This window comes from Paramormyrops kingsleyae, chromosome 1 (genome assembly GCF_048594095.1).
Source record: "Paramormyrops kingsleyae isolate MSU_618 chromosome 1, PKINGS_0.4, whole genome shotgun sequence".
Taxonomy (NCBI): Eukaryota; Metazoa; Chordata; class Actinopteri; order Osteoglossiformes; family Mormyridae; genus Paramormyrops; species Paramormyrops kingsleyae.
The window spans coordinates 70,859,107-70,880,140 of NC_132797.1; the positions used below are offsets into that span (position 1 = coordinate 70,859,107).

The following is a 21,034-nucleotide window of genomic DNA, read 5'->3' on the forward strand; positions in this document are numbered from 1 at the left end:
ATGGCGATTTTTAGGGCCTTCGCTCTGGCCCTGTGTTTTGGGGAAGGCCACCCCCCCTTCCCCACCCCCCTCAGTGCTTTCATCTCCCGGATCCCATTAATGCACCAACAATAGGAAGTCCCCAGCGGACACGGGACAACAAAGAAACGGCCTTTCTCTCTGCATGCTCGTGATATCACTGGCAGACAAAGGAGAACAATAGAGTGGGGGGGGGGGAGGGGGGGTGGAGAGAGCATAGAGGGACCCTATGAACCTGAAATATTCTGCTTCTCCTCTCCGGGGCCATGGGAGCCAATAGGACTGTCAATGCTCGGCCGCTGCCTTTGGCGTGGCAAGAGAAAAGGAAAACAACAGCGTGTGTCTCACTTTATAGTGGATTTGGGGGCGTTACAAATCATTACCCTGGAATCTAACATGTGAAAAATGCCAAACTAGTGCAATCTGTAAGCCACAAACATAAAGAAAACAAGTTACATGAGAAATACCACGGCAGGGCTGTCAGCATAAGCCAGAAACAACAATAAACACAAGTCAAACAGAAGAGACCAGAATGGCATGTCTAATGCGCTTCCTTTGCTTATAGTAACGTGGCAGCCACAAATAAACAAACTTGTGAATGGAGCTCTAAATGAAATGAGCCACTTCGGTCACGGTGTGTATTTGACAGATTTCCAGTGCAACAGACGCAAAAGAATACAGCATAATTAATAAAAATAATATTGTTCCTTAAATATGTTAAACTTGGATTGTTAATGCAAATCAGCTTATATTTTGTCATTTCAGCGTCATTTTTTGAACTGTTGTTTTTTAACACATCAATTTTAGTTACCACTAAATTTATCTGTCCAGTGAGTTGGTCCAGTCGACCCTATAGGTGACATAGGCAGCCAACATCTGAGGGGCGTGCAATTTCACTTTGCCTCAGACGGGGGCGCACCGGTGGTGATGCTGACCTAGAGTGCCACATTGGCTAGGACCGGCACTGCCAGTGAGTGCTGTCAACAGCAGTAGGCAGCTGGAAGTCCAGACTCTTACTGCAGCAGAGAAATCTGAAAGAGGTAAAACTGATCACCTAAAAATGAGACTAAGAGAGCTGGAAAAAAAAAACAGAAAATAACGCAGGCTAGGATCTAAGAACTAAACCGGGCACATAAGGCTCTGGCAGATCTTTCTGAACCGATTATATCTAATGCCATACAGATGGTGATTGTACAAACCAATATATGTTGGAAGCTTGTGTTGTCATGAGTGGGCATAGGAGACTCTGACTTCAAATTGATCTCTGTGTATCAACTGGCTAACAACAACAAGTTATGGCTTTTGCTTTGTGTTCATACAGTGTGCTTAGTTCTGTTTTAGGCCTTTCAGGATCATGTGCCCCATAATAGATAAATATTAAATGTTAAATTCACAGGCCTTGCTGTCTGCCAGCATGGATTTTGAAACCAAGGACATAACTTTGGGTTGAGCATCGTGGGGGAGGGGGGTCGAGGTCTCCACCCATTTAAAGGGGTCCAGCGGATTATATTCACTGGTTTTGATTATTGGGGGTGGGGTAACAACCCTCCCCATCCCCCCATAATATATGCCCAAGTCGGAAACTCTCACTGCGTTCAAGCCGACTGACTTTCCTGCCTGGATGACAACCACCATCATCCTTGCCTGGCATGTGCCTCTGATTCCAGAAATGCTGCATGATGTCGGGAATGTCGCAGCAAGGTCACAGCTGGAGATGAGGGCCTGCTGTGAGCTGAAAAACCTGCCTACGGGGTAAACTACCGGAGGGATTCCCAAAAAGGTGACCAGCATGCTTTGCTGGTTCAGTGCACTGAAAGTAAGACTTTAAAAAAGACAGACTTCTCAAATTAAAAATGTTATGTTCCTGGGAACTAGGAAGGATATTCAACACACAGAACAAAAACAAGAGCAAAACAGGGAGCCTGGAACATTTTACAGTAGATAAAAGTCTTTATTTGATAAAAAATAATTTACACAAGTAGATAACCACACTTAACAATGATGTGCTCAGAATACAGATTTTACCACAGGACACAGACGACAACAAAAGTTTTCATTCATACATTCAGTATAAACATGTATTTTTAGCTGATAAATCCAGTATTTATGTGTTGTTGACAAACTGATCTTGTGGAAAAATAACTCTCATTCAGTAAACATCTCTCTTAAAGATATATTTGTTATATTTTATGGTGCAAGGGGCATAAACATGCCCTTTATCAGTATAAATCTTGTCTGTATTAAATGTTGCCTAAGTCCATACTTAAGGATGAACTCTCAGACAGCGAGAGTGGACAATTAATGTTATACAGTCAGTCAAGAGGTCTGGGTTCATCCACTTCAAGTAAAAAACACACACAATGGTTACTGTGCACTTCCCTTCCTTGCCATGATAAGCGTTTTCAGAAAAAAATGATGGCAGCCAGACCATTTTCTCATGTGGTTGAGCTTCCTCTCTGGAGGATTGTGGCTAAAGGCCGTTTCCCACAACCCCCCCCCCCCCCCCCGCTTCCCTGCCCTGGTTTCCATGGAAACCACCAGCCACATCACACGGAGTGGATGCCGTCGAAGCCGCAGAACTTCCAGCGCTTCTCCAGTGTGGCGCCGACGCCGCTGAACTCCTGCTTGAACATCCGCGGCAGCCGTGTCATGAGGCCCTCCAGCTCCCCTGCCGAAACCTGAAGGGGGCGCCGTCGGGGCTCAGATTCAGGAGATGCATCTATACAGCTCTGTTCCACCACACCATCCATGCATAAAGGAGAAACCGGTTTCATGGACGTCATCCACCACCACTGGTAATTAGAATGAATGAAACCGCTTAAAGCTTCAAACTGATACACGTGGGGTGCTGAGGGGTCAAGGGTCACGCCCCAGAGGGCATGTGTCCCAGTGTCTCCACCTGTGCCGCTCGCTGTCAGACATTTGCAAACAAAGGGAGGCATAATTCTTATTATTGTAGCCTAAAGGATGGCCCACCCTCACCCGTGTAACGACAGGCTTAGCACATTAGCTCTCCCAAAATAGCTCTGCTTTGTGACAAGAATACACAAGAAAACACCTCATGGACGAGTCACGGTTTCCATAACAACAAAAAAAATAAACAGGAACATGTATTGCCTATGCTGGTTTACAATAAGGATTATTTAAATTTAGCTGTCGCTTCATAGAAATGGATTTATACTCGGTGTGCCGTTACCTTAGCGTCTAGCCTCTGGACGTACGACCACAGATACTCAATATTGGCTCCGAAAGGGTGGACGTGGAGGAAGGTGGAGATGATCCCTGTGAAGGACAAGGTGTGGGGGTTCGGTCACACATTTCTGGGATTGAGTCTGCAAGTGGCAGATGGGCGACGTGAATGACGAGGGCTCATGCGGCCATAAAACTTAGCAGCCCAGGCAGAAGGCAACACTCCAGTTGATTACTTTGGAGAGGAAGTGCAGCAGTGCGGAGGCAGGGAACACGGCAGTCTCTGGAGAGCCCAGAGCCAATATTTATTTCCTTGATTTATACGGCGTAACACTGCCAATTACTGGGGAACCTAATTCAATTCCCCCTGCAATTCCCTCCCACTTTCATGGTGTGGTACTTCTCCCCAAGGCAAAGGAATGAGGAGCTTACGGACAATGCATCTGATTTTTAAATGAAACGCACAGCAGCTGTCGTCTGGCTGTAGTCCTGCTCTGAGACTGTGGGTCCTACTTCGCCTGGGTGTGTTGCCGTGGGAACACAAATGCAACTTTTTTTTTTTTTCCCTCTCAGCGTCGCTTGCTCGCTTTTCCATGCAGTGGATTAAAGGAACGTTTGCGAAAAAGGGAGCGGCAGCACTGGAGGTGTGGTAGTCGATCCTGTTCCTTCAGTCCTCAAGCTTTTTTTCGTTTTTTTATATATGCATATGCCATGTGGATGTTATCAGGTAAATTAGTAAAAACTGAAATCTAACAAAGCCATGATAATGTCAGAAATTTACATGGGAGATGTTCCATGTATGATTCTGCTATCTGATACAGCAACCAGAGCACTGGGCGTTTCATCCGTTACTGTTTTATTGCGTTTTATCTCTCCTCTGCCTTCTCCTGGAACCACGTTCTTCTTCCCTGCTGTTCTCGCTGGGGGCCCTTAAATCCATCTCTCCCTCCCCCCTTGCCCATAAACAGCACACACTAGTCCAGTCTGTCAGGCTTATGCCGGTGCTGTGTGACGGTGATGTGTATCTGTGTGCGTGTGCGTGTGTGTGTGTGTGTGTGTGCTTATTGCAAATTAAATGGGGGGAGTGTTCTGCACGCGAATCCCATCAAAGTCATTTGAATCCCGGGGGGTGCCAGTCAGGTGCGTGTGTGCTAAAACACACACACACACACGCACATGTAGGGTATACATATCCTTATGGGGACCGCTCATTCCTTTCAATGGGAAAAATGCTAATGCTAACTATGACAACCTTAACCCCTACCCTGCCTTAACCATAACCATAAGCAACCAAACAAAATACAACACTTTTGGCATTTTGAGTTTTTTGATTGCATTCACAGATCTTTGTGGGGTAACTTCTGGCATTAACCTGCACACAGACCAATTCCCTCAACTTATATGTTTATAGCCCCCCCGAAGGCTGTCCCTGTTGCCCCCCACTGGAGTTACCCCCTCCCCCACTGATGCGTTCGGTTGCAGACATAGGAAAAAGTGTGCCGTGGCGTGCCGTTACCGAGCAACAGCGCCTCCTTCTCAGAAACAGCAGGGCCCCGTGCGGTCGGCTCGCCGCTCCTGTCTTGGCCAGTATGGAGGCTCCCTGTGTATCCGTTCAGGCGCTGTGGACACAGGGAGATGCAGAGAGCCTGTGCTCAAGAGGCCAGCCCACACAGAGACTTGCAGGCTCACAGGGAACAGCACAACACCCATCCCCCTCCATCACAGCGCCAGAGGATTCAAACAGCGCCGGAAATCAAGCCATCAGCTGCGCACTGAATCTCAGACATGTCTGCGATGCTTTTTATAGAACTCTCACCTGACAGCAGAAAATACCTCAGTGCGGACTTTTCAAAGCTTTCTCGTAGCCTGCGATGTTCTGAAACCCCCTTAGAGCTTAACAGAATAGTATAAGCCCAACCCAGGAGATACGAGGCAGTATTTTCCATTCCCGAACGTCCGTTACGCTTCTCCGAAAGTGGAGACGTGCCGTTTGCTGTTTCCGACAGGCTCCCCTGTCAATAACGAGGCACTTTCGCGCTTTTTCATAACACAGCATATGCAGTGAAAAAAAAACCTCTTGCTTACTTTCCCTAAATTAGTCCTGATTATTTTCCCTGGAAAACGAGAGGAAACCATACACGCAGAAGCAATTGTATCAGATCTTGTGTTTGTAAAGTTTCATGATTGAGGATAAAAGGATGAACGGAAAATCACAGACTAAAGGGTGCCAGATGTTACTACAGCGTGTCAGAAGCTGACAGAAGGGCGGGACTGTAGAGCAGGACAGACCCACCTTCTCTGACATCTCCATGTGGTTCGCCTCCACGGCATCCACATTCTTCTGCAGCTGCCGACAAAGAAACATGACAGACAAAACTCTAATAGGTAAGATGTACAGAAGACCATCAACCTACTAGATAATAGTATCCATGACAAAATTAAGAGTTAGTAGGGAAATGCCTATACTCATTTCAGCTCATTGGGCATTACAGCCAGTCTTGGTGTGGAAAATAATAACAGGAGGTCATTTGCCGCTTGAATGTCCTGCTCTTTCTGATCATGAGGTGGGGATAGTCTCCCAAACATCTTTTCTCCATCTCACTGTGGTCTGTTTGTGTTGGCTTGACATGTGCTGTTTGGTTTCCAGGGTTTGTTTCCTAATTTCTAAAATGGACCCCTGGTCTCCAGGGTGTAATCCCGCCCACTCCCATCTCACCCAGACAAGCGGCCCTCAATTAGTTACCAGTCAAAATTCTGACTTGTTCGATTCCATGTCTTTTGCAACATATTACCAATTCTGCACTGGGAATTTAATAAATGATGTGAAAACACAGCCAAGGATGCCAACTGAGTTTTCCCACAATGCTTTGCGGGGGAGTTCGCCCTCTGAATGGTGGCTCACCTTTTCCCTCAGGGCCCGGAGCTCCTCTTCCACGCAGCGCTGCTCCTCCCTGGCCCACTCCAGATCCCTCTCCTTACTCCTCAGCTCCTCCTGGAGACTACGGAGCTGCTGTAAGGAGCACAGAGCTGTATGACCTTGAAGAGCTAAGCAGCTTGGGTCACATATGCCTACTTGGTTGGATCATGCTACATCACATAACCCTTTACGGGCTGCCGTCACCAAGGGTGACTTTTGTAGTTTCTCCCATTTATGCAGCCAGATATTTACAGAAATAATTTCTCGATTCAGTGAGTACAGAAGGCATGGGGAGCGGTGGGTGGTCAGGCAGTACCTGCTGCATTCCCAGCATGCTCTGCTGCAGGAACGGCAGCTGCTGCTCCTTGATGGAACCATCCTCAGCACGTTGCATCTTGCCTTGCTCCTGTTTTAGCAGCTCTACCTCATTTCTGTAGGCGTCCAGTTGCCAGCGCAGGCTGTCGTTCTCCTCCCGCAGGGCACAGACCTGTGTGCCCAGGGCTGACCAGCAAGTGAGGGGGGCGGGATTGGCAGGAACACAGTCACACAGTGGACCACCCACATAAACACCTTCCCAAACACTCCTGAGCATTTCCAAATAAACCTAAACACGCCCTCAAACCCCACAAGAGCTTACGAAAATGCTACTCTCAAACAACCTAAAACCACAGAACTCAGACAGCCAGGCTAGAATCTCTCCTGGGGATTGTCCCAGATATAGATCAGTAAACCTTCCCAAAACAAACCCAATAATGCCAATAAACACCCTCCCAAACATACCTGCATGTTATTCCAAAAACCAAAATTTAATTGGAGGAATGAGCTCTAGATTCCCTTTTATTCTATATTCAGAAAGGCATAAAAATATTTTAGATTTGTTCTTTAAAATGAGGAAGGATAGGTGTTGTTTTTACAGGTGCTTTTCCCAAGCAAATCCTGCAATTAAGCTGAAGGGCTTCCGAAGAGTTTTGGTGGCTGCTTGCAGAAGAAACTCTAAATCTCAGCTGCCTGTTTTCCATCTGAAAAGATTTTATCAAAGGCTCCCGACGCACATCATTTGGGACTGTAAAATACCACTTATCTCCATGGGCATATTCGACAGCTAATCTCACACTTAAAAAAGACTGGACAATTCTTCCGCTTGAGCTTATTTCCACAACATAGACCTGCTATACATCTTGTACTTCAAAGAGGTCGTGCAAGACGGCTCTTAATAACATTTATACCTGGACATACCTGAGTCATCCAGCCGCATTTTCTTGCTGGGGTTTTCGTCTGAGTCATCCTCCGACATCTCCATCTCCTCCTCCCTGCGAATGCCCATGATTTCTTCACTGTGGGCATTCCGCAGCTCCTGTCACACCACAATCAGACACCACAATGCGCACCCTCTTCAGCCGCTGCACAGGAACTAGGTGAAATGTGTACTTTTTCTCCACAGTAAACATATCTTTGGCATTGCAAAAAAAAAAAAAAAAAACAATACGGGAACCAGGAAAGGTAAACAGAGCATGAGTTCTGCCTATTCGCGATGGGCCGAGACACAACCACGGCAGAGAAAAAGGTGACAGAAGCCATCTTCTGTTCTCCAAACTGGAAAATCTCAGTACTGTTCCACTGGGCAGTCTGACAAGACTAAAAACACAGGTCACATCGAGCCAGCTCCATTCCCCTAGCTGTAATCACATTACAGAAAACTTAATACTGCTGCTGTGAAGCCTCATCACCCATGATTAAAATGCTCTAATCTGCTGGAAACGTAGGAATCAGGGAAGGGGAAAGGATATCATAACTTTGTTATCTACAAGCAAACATTTCCCACTCCAACTGCCTATGGCCATATATCAAGTCCTGCAGTCTTTCTGACCTCCATTACTGTTCATTTTTAGCAGCATTTTTGCTTTGCAATTTTTCCGTGCCAAATGTCCTATTTTTGAAGCAGCAGTTTTGCAAGCTATCATTAATCATTAAAAGCAACACTCTACGCTTCAAGACGCAATCTTTGATGGTGCCGAGCCATAAACCGGTCTTGTGTCACAACATTTCACTTCGGACAGACACATTAAGGGGCAATAAACTCAAAGGCAATCTCACAGCGATGATACCTTACCTCTGAGGCATTGCGATTGTAAATGGATTTTGACTCCTGCCATTGACTTGACTTTCACAATTCATCGGAGATTCGATCTCACCCAGTACATGCCCTGGACCTCATGGTCATGCCCCTCCAGATAGCCAAAGGTCAGCCAATCACAGCAATAACAGGCTGTTCTTCTGACAGCTGCCCAGCTGTTCAGTTTCGTTTGATTACAAAATATAACATTGCAACAGGAGAGTTATAATTCAATAAAACAGCCAAATCGCTAATAAGTGTGGTAATGTCCTTGAAATATTTTCTGCATAACAAATAATAACTTCAACTTCAAAAGAAGTTCAATTTTCAGTCTATAATAGAACATATCACAAAATCAAATCTATCAATAATTTATGGTCAATTCAGGGTCCTTGTTGATTGCCATCCTGTTAATGCCGGCGGCTGCTGACAGCATGACAGCACTAGTTACTTTCCAGAAGGCAGCGGCTAATGGCTAGCCGGCCGATGGAGGACCTTCAGGCTTTGAGACCAGTGAGGGGGGCCAGTGAGGGCTACAGGAAATCGAAACGCGAGAGCCCAGAAACCTCAGTGTGTGATGGTGTGTGACCGCACATCCTCACACACAGAGGCCTATGGGTATCAGAACCAGGGCACCTCCACTGCATTTTTTTACACTAAAATCTGCAGTGTGGACCTGGCCGATGGGGTCAGGGTGTCAAGAAGGGAAGAAGAGTACCAACCTCGCACTGCTTGCGCCAAATGTCTATGTTCTTGCGCTGTGCTTTTGAGAAATGGTCCCATGCCTTTTGCCTGGTAGCAGCGGTGAAAACGGCCGCGATCTGCTCAACTTTGGTGGATAAGGAAGTCAGACAAGACAAGCCATTTATGCAGTGCTTTGTACCACTGGGAAAAAAATTAAAAAGATCAGAGACGCCAGAGGCCTCGACGCACGTTCGTCCCGTTGAGCTCCCTGAAGTGTCCCCACCGTCCAGTACTTACATTCCATGGGCAAAAGATTCATCTCCTTCAAGACTGAGGAAGGCAACATTATACATTGGGAAAGATCCGCACTCAAATATAATCATAATATTCGCTAATGTGCTGAGGCAGTGAAGCTTACAGAATGACTTCTCTTCATGCTACTTATGGCGTTTTCATAAATTGAAGTGTTCCCCACATGCAGTGAAATGTTGCCTTCTAATATTCTCTCTTGATTTCGACAAAGCTGAGCAGCACAGTCATGAATCTTAAGCAGCTGGTGTAAGTCACCATAACGGACGGATCACCTCTGTCCCGAGACGGCTGGTTTACCGCTGAAGTGTTTTTTATGTGCAGGTGCATCAGACTTCACAAGTACATGCCTACATTTTCAATCCAATCAAAAGTACAAAATTCAATCAAACTATTGACAGAAGCTGTAAAATTAAAAAGCTAAATAAATAACATATAATGGTAACCAACCAACCAACCAGTTGAGTTCTCTTCTTTATGCTCAACTGGTTGGTTGAAACAAAATCTTGGTCTGGATTTGTACTTTCTGGACCTGAAATGTCCATCTCTGATAAAAACAATCATATCAGATTGAAATATCCAGCTTTTATGTTTACTTTGATCTTAGCACTTGTGTTTAAAAAAAAAGTAGAGCTGGAAAGTCCTGCTTTTTCATTTCATGTAACTTTTTCCTTAATCCAGTGTCGCTGTTTCGTTCGTTTCCGATGTGAAGTCGGGTAACTGATAATGAAGCCGCCTCGTCAGAAGCAGGCGCCTACCTGTCAATACTGACTGGGGCATCAGCGTGAACCTCACAGCTTCCTGTCTTTCTGTACTTACCCTGACGGAGTGTCCCTATGTCTTTCCGACAAGGGGGGGGGCTTCTATTCCTCGTAAGGGCTGCATGTTTTTCAGCGAATTGCATTCTGCTCTGTTTCAGCCTTTATCCACAGAGGAATTCGGCTCACCTAATGGTCCCGGAAAACCTTGTTTCCCAGATTAAAGGCACCCTGACCGTGGCCACCAAGGAATAGAACCCCCCCCCCCCAGTTTCAAAGCAATGCTCCAGTCATGGAGGACCGCTTGGCTTCTGCACTTAAATGAATCTGCTCACCCTCACAAACGATGCCACATCTCCACAAATACACACTGAATGCGCCTGAGTGACTGGAAAATGAGTTTTTACATCAAAAGTATGTAACTGAAAATATATATTAGGCATTAAAGTGGGATTACCTTTACTGATGGCCATCTTATTTTGGAAAATTTCACACAGAATTGTAGGATGGCTCCGCATGCAGTAAATGGATTATGGTTCATGATTCACAGCGGTAACGCGGATCGGGCGTCTCTCAATGGGCAGACGGATTGCAGAAAGCCCTTCGAGCTAAAGCGTGTAATGGCGAGGGGAGCCGGAGCTTTCATCAGAGACCCCACGCCCGTGAAGGTCGCAGGATCAGGGAGGTGGGAGGGGGGACTCACATTGCGCCAGGATGGAGAGCAGGGCGCTCCTGAATCGCTCGCGCGCCTCCTCCATCTCCTCCTCGCGCTGCGCCTTCTCGCCCAGCAGCCGCCGCACGTGGCTGTTCGCCGACTGGATCATGGAGTAGAACTGGTTGGCCGAGCGGCGGCTGACCTCGCCGCGTTCGATCCAGGTCAGCAACACCGTGGAGGCCTCGCTGAACTTGTTGTCATCTGGGGGTGGGGGGCACAGAGCATCTCGTGAAGAACGCCCCCTGAGGACACCATACTCATACTGCTAATGTTTCTGGTGTATTGAGTTTGCAAATCTTTCAGATCTGTGGTCGCCAACCACAATCCTTTAGAAGCCCCCTCCCCCTCCAGTTGGCAAAATATACAGAGGGGACCCCCCCCCCCAATCATCAGGTTACACCTCTCTGCATTAGATAGATGTTAGACAAACAGACAGACAGACCAACCATAGGTGCCTCAGTCACCCTATTTATTTGTTTTATTTTACTTACATACATTTAGCAATTGGTCCAGCATGTCCTGTTGGAATTACACGCCACCTGGCAAATTTAATCCTGCGGGGCGCGGCATCCCATATTTTTTCTGACAGGAAGTCTCTAAGGCTCAAATCCCAGAATCACCCCTGAGACTGACAGACAGGCATCCCCATGGGAAAATGTAAATTATTATACACAGCGACGTTTTACATTCACTGTATTTATCAGATGCTTTTGTGCAAAGCAATGTACAAGTGATGCACTCAGCACTCAGCCTTTATATGTAAAATTAATACCTTTAGACCAATTTTGTTATGGCTCTCACAGTCCAGCTAGTCTTTTCCATAATAGGTAATAGATAAATAACACAATGTACAATACAGTTGGATTTCTTCACACACAATTGAATTATAAGGCAGACGTAACCCTTCAGAAGCTCTAACCTGTAGTAGTATCCCCTGTCTTACTGCTGAGTGCCGCACAGCCCCAAACCTCATAACTTGTGATGTAATTATCGTATCGTTTTCAGCTTTTTGAGCGAACGGAGCTAAAAGCTCTTATCGAGCCTGACCCCCCTGTCTCCTGGTGACGAATGAGAAATGGGGAAAAATTCAAATTCAAGAAAAGCAACTAAAACAAGAGACTTTCGGCACGGAATCTCTCATGCTCGGATAATCCATTTCCCACAGGGCCGAGTGCAGCTTATTTTTCCAATTTAAATAATAATTGAAATGCACCGCAGTGTAAGGAAAGGCTCCAGGACCAGCTGGGCTCAGCAGCCACCTCACAAACTGCAGCTCCTTTATAACATGGCTTCCTGACACTGTATTCTTCCACCCTTTGCCCAAAAAATGTACAGATATTTCACAATTATATCCAAAATAGCTGCATGTTGAAAAGTCCAAAGTGCAGCTCTGTATTTTTTTTTTTTACTTAATCTTGATTTCATCCAGACGAAAAGCCGACTATAAAATGTATAGGCATTGAAAATCGCAAACCACCGTATTTCCCTAGGCTGCGCAGCCAAATAAAAGTACAGGTTAAATAATGATTCAATGAGCTGTCTGATGCAGTATCTGGAGATATAAAAAAATGCTGAAATAGCCAATGGAGATTCCTGTCAATTATTCTTCTTGGTCGTGACAAAGAGCTTGAAAGAAATCTTAAGCACACCTTAGTGGAAACACTCCATCTTCTGTAGTAGCATTAACGGTACAGTGTAGGCTATGCTGACTGCATGTTAATGTCACCCCATGGTAGCACTCTGGGACAGACCAGCTGTCACGTTACGGATTTCGTTCAAGTTACGCTGATAATTGGAAGGGAATTAATTTTGCGAGCTGGAATGCTATTAGACAAGTGTAAAAATATCTCCAGTCACCACCAGAGACTGCAGTCCCCGGCGTTATGAAAGGAATGTAAATGTGCTTGGCTCGACACCTTCACCAAAGTCTCCCAGGGCCCCCCTCCCACTGGAACCTCGATCACTCCAGTATCGACCATGTCACCCCCCCCCCCCCACTAATAATGAATCTCAGCCTGGAAAGGTTATTGATCAGTAATAAAAAAAAAAAACCACCTTATTTATTTATAGGGAACCTGTAAGAGGATAATGGAGATGACTAATGAATTAAGATTCCTGGATTGAAAAAGGCCATCAGTAACTAGGGGATGTTTTAATTAATGTTATTAAGGAAAGCATAAGAATGGCGAAATGCTGTTCAGGAATGTACAGCGTGAGCACAGCGACGATGGGGTGGGTTGGGGGTTTGTGGCAGAGCAAGAGGCACAAGTGAAAATGAGAAAAATAAAATGAAAACTGAACATTGGCGCTGGGAAGGTGGGGGGGGGGTAGCCGCTTATATTGAGGTACAATAACACTTCAGTATCTGATGGCAAAAGCCTGGCACTGGGGTAGTGAAATGACAAACTGATTCCTGTGTGTCTGAGTGAGGCAGCGTTCGGCACTCAGACGCAGCAGTGAGGCAGTGCAGGGCTGCCCGTTTGATCTTAAAACTGGGATTCCTTCACAAGAGCTTTGCGCTGGTTCCCACCGCCAAGCTCCCCCTCGGGCTCAATCAGCATGGCGACGCTGGAGCCCAGGCGCATGCTGAGCGGTTGCGATGGGAAAGGCGGAGAACAGGAACCGGTGGGGATGAAGACCGGGGGGAGGCGGGCGGGGAGATGGAAGGCGTGGCCAAGCCGTCAAGCATCCATCATCCCGATGAAGGCAGACAGGGTGGATTACCACCATTAGCCAAATCCCTGAACCTCAACCAGGGTGTCAAGTGTGAAGTCACATGTGACACAAAAACGGAAAGCATATTCACGAGAGGCAGACAAACTTCAGCCTTTGTCACATGGCTGCTGGTATTTCCAGGCACGTTTCTTATTGTTGTGCCTAATCAAAAAATTGCCATCACATACCCGTCAGTGTGGATGAATTAAATAATACAGTCTTATGTACAAGGGTTACATGCTATCGAGCTTGCAGATGCAATTTTCTTTCCTGTGTCGTGCAACATTAACATCTGACAAATCACGTGTAAAATTGTCATTTTATGGTGACATAGATGTTGCTTGTTCATTAAACCTGATTTGGAACATGAATATTCAATACTAAAACCAGTGGGGAACCGCATTTGCTAAATCTCACTGCTAAGACACACCTATTGATCCAATCCGTCACCCCGTTTAAGGCCAGAAGCAGCAAAGAAAGAACGATAAATCTCTGGTACACTCCGCTTTTCTACACGCTGTATTTCTACTATACATATTTCCTTTCTACATATTTCAGCAGCATCAAAGCAAAGTCAATATGCTGCAAGAGCCACTTCTTTAGCTAGCTCCTATGCCGAGAGGCTGCACATTTTCAAAACTGGGGGGATGAAAGAATCTGAGTATGTTCTTTCCAATAAATTTACATACAGGCTGCAATTATGGTGACATCTGTCCCTAAAGAGTGTGGAATCTGTGCCATTGCTAAATAAGCCACAGCTGACTGTGCATGAACAGCCGTCTCCAGCAAATGTAAAGCGTCATCAAACTGAATAAAACCCTGCCATGGGTCATCTAGTCGCAGGCTTTAGCTCAGCACCTATTCCCAGATCAGCAGGCAGGATGACATACCAGTCCAGCAAATCACTCAGCGGACGACGATGCCTGCAGCCTGGGGACACTGGGGTGGGGGTGCGGCTGAGAGAGGACAAATCATGCGGGCCAAGCGATGACAGCCTGGCTGGCTGACGTCATTTCGGGGGAACACGAGGAACAGACGGAGAAAAACAATCTTCCCAGATCATTCGCCTAACTCTTTTAAGGCTGTAAATGCCCCTTTTTCATAACTGACAAACATGCAAAATTTACCAAAAATTGACCCTAGGCCACACACCCCTCCCCCTTCCAGCACCTGCTTTAAAAAAGTCTGTGCACGGCACTGTTAATAGCATTCTTGCATTCTTATGTTTAAGTGTGGGTTGGCATGGTGGTGTAGTAGTTATCACTGTTGCCTCATGCATCTGGGATCAGGGTTCGAGTCTCTGCCATGGCTCCATGTGTGTAGAGTTTGCATGTTCTCCCTGTGTTGTCGTTTCCTTCGGGTACTCCAGTTAGCCTTCAGGAAAGACTCTGGTCACCCTGAATAGTTACAGAAGATGGATGGATGGATGGATGTTTATGTGTTCCTCCAGCTAATCTGCTACAATATCCGACCAGGCTGGTCGGCCCACATAACACCTTTTTCAAACTCTGTCACTGTTAGCATGATATGCTAATGGCTCTGATGCGTAGGGGCATTACAGAAATCACCTTTCAGCTTCTCCGCCAGCAGGGCCGCTTCGTGGTCTGAGTAGTGCATTATGGGAGGGGGCGAGGGTGGCCGCAGTCGCTCCTCCTGTACCCTGCGGCGGTGGCGTTCCTCACGAGCCAGCAGTCTCTGCTTACACTCCCACTCGTACAGGTCGTCGCGCGCCTGTGCAAAATCCACGTGTATGCGGCCCGAGTCCTTCTTGTCCGTGCTGGACCCGATGCGCATCCGGTACCCTTGGGAAAAAACATAGTCGCAATCAAAATCAACAATACGATAAGCCAGTGAGCCGTGCATTATGGGAGACATAATCTACAACACACCACGATAATCCACGATACATTAAACATGACTTCATATTTCTACTCGTGCTCTGTCCTTGGTAGGAGGAAGTTAAATGTGGAGTAAGATCCTACCGGACAGGTACAGGGCCTTGTCCACCATGAACTCCTCCGCAAAGCGAATGTGGCAGAAGTTCTTCTTGCTCTTGCGTACGGCGATGATCTCGCCGCACTGATCGAAAACCTCGCGTATGATCTCTTCGCTGGCGTTCTCGGGGAGCCCCCCGACAAACACGGTCTTGCATCCTGGGGGGCGCTCCCTGGTGGACGGAGGGGGGAGATCTGAGGGAACAAGGCAATAAGGAGAGAATGCATGGTGAAAAGAGGCAGGAATATGAATGAATAACTGCAGGGTATGCGGTAAATTTCTGCATATTTTATGAGACCTGAGAAAAATCCAGCCGCACTCTCAGCTTGCTCGCTATTGACTAATTATGCCGGCTTTTGCCTCAGAACATAATTAGGGTCCTAGCTGGAGGTTGTAAGTCTTCAGCTGCAAACCCATCTATATTGTTCTCCCTCTTGAGATATTTCCAGAGCTGGTAAGTTTGTAGAGCAGCAGGGGCAGATGTATGATGATGTTCACGGGGACTTACTGGGGTTCTGTGGGAAGAGCGTGCAGCTCTTACAGTGGATTATCTCCTTGACAACGGGCATCTCGGCTGGGACTGGTGGGGGCGGAACCAGGCTGATGCCCGCCAACATTGGGTTGATGGGGGCAATAATACTCATGCTGGGGTCAAAGCTCTGGATGCAGATGGAATCTAGGAAGTAATAGGGAAGATAGCATGGGGCAAATCTTACAATGTTCAAAACAGCTGTGCCCTTTAACTGCACTAATGGATAGTAACCAAGCAACCATGGAGTACTAAGGTAATAATAAAATAATGCCCATCTTTCTGCACAGCCCCGGTGCAGGATACTGTTGTAGTCTGTCAACCTGTCAATGTCAATCACGTCAAATGGACAACAGGGAGTGATATTAATCTGGACCCTATCTCAGGGGATACAGGGGATGCCTTGGATGGGATGCCTATCCATCACAGGACACAAAAACACACGACACACTCCACGCACACTATGAGGAATTAAATGACGCATTAAAACAGACAATTAGCTCTTACACTTTACATTGTATTATGGACCTTCAGATAAAAGAAAAAATATGATATACATTAAGCTTTACGGTAACTTTGTTTCACTCCACGACAGTCTCCTTTTATTTAGAGCAGCCCCTCTATTTTGAGTTTGTCTTGCCTAACATTAAACCCGAAAGAAACACTCCAAGAAACAGGCTGTCAGCATGTCTTCTGAGGATATTTTAAGGCGTGCTAGCGTAGGTTATCATTAATCAGCACCAAATTCTCAAATACCAAGTTGTGCCACAACTCTGCAAAACTCATTACGATGAAAATGAAATGGCAATAACAGGTGAATAGCACATTAATGCAGTCCCCATTTATCATTTCCTTTTGCATATTTTTCCAGCGAACAGGATTCAAGACCTTGCTCATTCCTCTGGCGACAGGCTCCGCGATGTCTGCCAGAATATGAAATACTGTTTTAGTTCCTTTTACTACTGTGATTTTTCTTCGCTCTTTCCAGCACAAATGCGCCTCCAACAGCTGAATCCCACCTTCGGGAAACAGCTAGCCCATAGTTGTCAGATAGGTGAGATGTTAGCGGTCAGACGTTCCAGGAACATTGCTGTGATGCATGTGCCCCAACTTGTGCTCCCCCAAGTAAGAGAGCAGGGCTCCTTTTTCCACATCATATCCATGAGCTATAATTACCTACGACAGTAGCTTCAGAGGTATAATAGGGAAGGAGCGAATAAAAAAACCATTCCTGGATTACTGTATAATTATGGAACAAGACCTCTGATATCACCTTCTGCTCCGTGTTACACTTCATGCGTCAACCTCCAGAGGCCCCTTGCTTTATTTCAAACTGCAGCTCATAATTATCTGCTGAAAGTCAACAGGGACTCAATGCAGTCAAAACACAAGTTATTTAAAATCCACTCTAGATGATGGATGAAAGATAATAGCAGACCCTGTCCCACCTACTCCTACCTAAGTCAGACACCTACACCTGCAGAGTATGCATGCTGTAATTACCCAATGTGCCAGGTTTCAGCCTTAGTTTTCACATCTACAAAACATTTGTAAATCGTGAGCAAGAGTCTAACAGCGGCCCTTAGAGCAGAGTACTATAACATGAGAAAATCGAAGCACTGATTAATGTAGACTGATTGACTTACTTAGTCATTAGGCTCCATGGGATAATGTTTTCTATTAAAAATTAAAACAGTTCAATAATGGTTTATGGAAATTAAATTTCATAAAGGTACTGTGATTGCTAAAATTCTGATTAATTTAGATTTCTGCTAAATTCTTGGAGAATAATGCAAGGCTGACATTGTTTTTACCTTTCAATCTCCTTTACCCAGTTCATACAATGCAACATCAAAAATAGCCACTTGCTAAGAAAAAGAATCCACTATATTCAGAGAAAAATCAATCTGATGTTCTGCAAATCCTTTAGAAAACTAAAGTCGGAATACTCAGTCATATAAATTAAATCTATAAATAAATGGGAACTTCAATAGCTGCAAAACCATGAATTTGAAAAGTACTGACATTAATTTATGGAATAACATAATTTTACATAATGTTGCTTACTGGCCCGAAAATATCATTTCCAGAGTGAAGATCAAATATTAATATTTCAGTTGAATCTATTTTTAGGACTCAAGTAAGTTAAACAAATGACAGACTAACAGGAAACTAGCAGGATTTTTTTCTTCAATCTTCAAATGATGTTTGATATGCAGGCAGGCAATTTTGAAGGAGAACATTGATCATTATTCTGATGTTTGATCACTTTTAGGATTTTTCCTAAACAAAAACCTCCACAAAACAACTATTGGAGAATCATGTTTGCTTACTGTCCATCCTGTTCACTCAGCTTAATAAGGGCCTGTACATGAATCAATTGTAAGTGTGAAAACAGAACCAGCTTTAGTGTTTCTTCCCCTAAAAGCATCTTTTAAAGCTGCCCTGCAGAGACACTTGTTCTAGTATTTCCTGGTGAGTGATTACCGGAAATTCAAATAATTCAGATGTGAACTCCCGGTGCTGGCTGAAAGAGTGTGACAACCGCATAAATATGCATGATCTGGCAATCTGTTCATGAATTTTAATCTGAGCCTAATTCGCCTCAATCCGCAGTGGCTCCCTTGTCCCTTGTGACGGTAATTACAATAAGATGCATTCCCAGCGAAGCCTTCATTTACATGAGTGGCGAGACATAAACGCAGTCAGGATATGTGAGGCAATCACATATTAGCTCAGCACAGCCTGGGGAGCTTGTTGTCTCTATTGCTGTTTATGTTCAGAATTCAGTTTCCTCTATTGCAGAAACAAATGATGAATGGTCCAGGCCACAGTAAAGTATGTCTGTCTGTAATATGCTCACTTGATTAAGCTGTCTAAAAAAAGTCACAGTGTCATAATCAAACGTGATCTTTGCTGGCTGTACCCAAGCAGTGTCACATGGTTACGCCATCGCAAGCAAGGGGCAAATAAAAAACTAAAGAAAGTGGGGGGGGGGCATGTCTTCTTCACAGGGTGAGCTCCTAAAAAGTGCCAAACTGCAGAGGCAAAATGCCAATCACATGCTGAGATGGAGGAGAACACTTCTGCTCACAGAGAAATCATGCGTGTCGGTTTGTTGAAGTCCTCAAATCTTACGTATCTGCTGTCAAAAAGTGCAGAGATAAGATGCCCAGAAGTGTTTGATTGGATGGTTGAGCTAAAAAAAGCAGTTTATTTTCCATGGCAAGAGACAGCACTCTAAAAACACCTTCGGGCATCGGTGCAGGTGAATTTCCTCTGCTGCGGTGCTCCTGAGAGATTATAACCATGCACATAACAACAAAATATTGCTCTAAAAGTCGCTGACAGAGGCCCAGACTCTTCAGCACATTCTCCATTCTCTAACTTTAACTAACCTGGCTGCGAGTCGTCACTAGCAGGCGGGACAGAGGAAGCGTGCCACTTACCTGAAACCAGTGGCTGCCCGGCCACGCCCATCGGCACGATGCCCAGATTGCTCATGGCCGTAGCCCAGGCGCCAGGGTCTGCTACAGGCACGGCGACATGGGCCTGCTCGGCTCCCAGACTGCCCATCCCGTCCGCAGCTGCCGGAGAGACACACGGAAAGAGATGCCCAAGTCGCACAGCAGCATCAAGAGAGCTCCATGAAGACCAGCTCTGGGAGCTACATGTCGAAGCTTGGGTGTGAGCTTCAGGGTCTGGTGAGGGGAGGAAGCTGGATAATAAAAACCGGCCAGGGATGATGCCAAACTTCTCCCGGGGGAGGGGGGGGGGGGGGCTTTCACCCCTCGATAGCAGGTGTTACTCTTAACTCCTCGTATTACTGCGTGCCTGTAATCAAACCCTCAGAATACGCAGGAAAACGGGCAGCAGAAGGCGAATGTGGCCAATGTGCTCCTCTGCTGCTGCCCCCACTTTAAAGTGACACATGATATAACTGTGTAACACAAGAGAAAACAGGAACCAGGGCATCCTTCTGCACCCTTACTGGATATCACACGTAATGTGACAACGTAAACACACCAGATAGCTGGGCTCCTACCTGATATTCACCGCAGTTCTGTGATTAAACAGTTCTAAAGCTGTTCAATAGGTTATAACTTACAATATGATATTATTAAATCTCATCAATACATTTACCTTTCAGAAATATGGTTAATTTTGGGACGTTCAGGACAATATGACTCCATATACTGTTGTTCTCGGGCAACAGTAAGTCAGCTTCATTTGAATTCAAGCATCCTACAAGAAAATATTCAGACATCGTGCATGGTAGATTAGGTGTACGTGTGTTTACTGCACCTAAACCAACAGTACAACACAAAACACTAGTGTTATTTATGGCCTGGGCTCCGAATGCACGAGCCAGTTCAGACTATTAACTAGCACCAGAGACAGGCTGAGGAGAGTTTTGAGAGTCGACGCAGTAAAGGAGCAGTCTATGGTAACGAGGTGGTGTCGGTGATGCAGGCCGTATGCTGTGCATTACCGCTGGACATGGCCGGTCTCATGCGTTCCTCCTCCTGCCACCTCCGGGTGTTTGCATCAGAGCCCGCAGCTGTCACAGGACAACAGGAGACAGGTGACGAGGTGGGAATGATGTGCTCTCAGAGGAATGGTGCCATCGTCACTTAGGCACACCTGGAAATGAAGGGGATCGGGGTCAATATCGGCTCATTTGGAGCTGCAGCAGAAAGTCCAGCATCTAGGTCAGGGGTACTAAATAAATTTTCCCCATGGTCCAAGTCCCGTCAAGGTACACTGCCCCTGCCCCTGACAAAATTTGCCGGGGGGGCAGGGGGGTGGGATCAGTAACCCTGATCTAGGCTATGTGTATCAGCAAGGCAAATTCACTGAAATAACAAATCCACAGAGGCATTAATAAAAGGCGAGTCAGCAGCCTGAGGTGTCCTGTTACTGGCTGCTAGAAAGCGTGCTGCAGCACATACACAAGTCTGCCAGAATGTCAAATCCTGCGATGCTAATGGTGTTGCATGGTCCGCACCCACAGAGGACACCCCACGTCCACTAACAGGCACACCCCCAAGCCATGTCGACGTCAACAACAACCGGAACAAGCTGGGCTGAC

General features: G+C 46.0%; 1 protein-coding gene across 5 annotated transcripts in view; it reads right to left on the reverse strand.

Annotated features, from left to right (window-relative positions):
* Positions 1–1,945: 1,945 nt before the first annotated feature.
* The window catches only part of enox1 (ecto-NOX disulfide-thiol exchanger 1), a 43,449-nt gene continuing 24,360 nt past the window's right edge, over positions 1,946–21,034 (reverse strand). For 2 of the 5 annotated variants that reach the window (XM_023801720.2, XM_023801809.2), the window contains exons 2-16: positions 20,435–20,586; positions 20,086–20,187; positions 19,392–19,529; positions 15,922–16,089; positions 15,401–15,607; positions 14,987–15,220; positions 10,692–10,904; positions 8,960–9,066; positions 7,361–7,478; positions 6,441–6,625; positions 6,110–6,217; positions 5,501–5,554; positions 4,724–4,826; positions 3,215–3,300; positions 1,946–2,747 (exon numbers count right to left, since the gene is read on the reverse strand). In XM_023801720.2, the coding sequence (XP_023657488.1) occupies positions 2,565–2,747; positions 3,215–3,300; positions 4,724–4,826; positions 5,501–5,554; positions 6,110–6,217; positions 6,441–6,625; positions 7,361–7,478; positions 8,960–9,066; positions 10,692–10,904; positions 14,987–15,220; positions 15,401–15,607; positions 15,922–16,089; positions 19,392–19,529; positions 20,086–20,187; positions 20,435–20,456 (2,028 nt within the window). In that variant the 5' untranslated portion in view covers positions 20,457–20,586 and the 3' untranslated portion in view covers positions 1,946–2,564. The remainder of the gene's footprint in view (positions 2,748–3,214; positions 3,301–4,723; positions 4,827–5,500; positions 5,555–6,109; positions 6,218–6,440; positions 6,626–7,360; positions 7,479–8,959; positions 9,067–10,691; positions 10,905–14,986; positions 15,221–15,400; positions 15,608–15,921; positions 16,090–19,391; positions 19,530–20,085; positions 20,188–20,434; positions 20,587–21,034) is intronic. The other 3 variants (XM_023801887.2, XM_023801952.2, XM_023802030.2) reach the window with 3 other exon arrangements.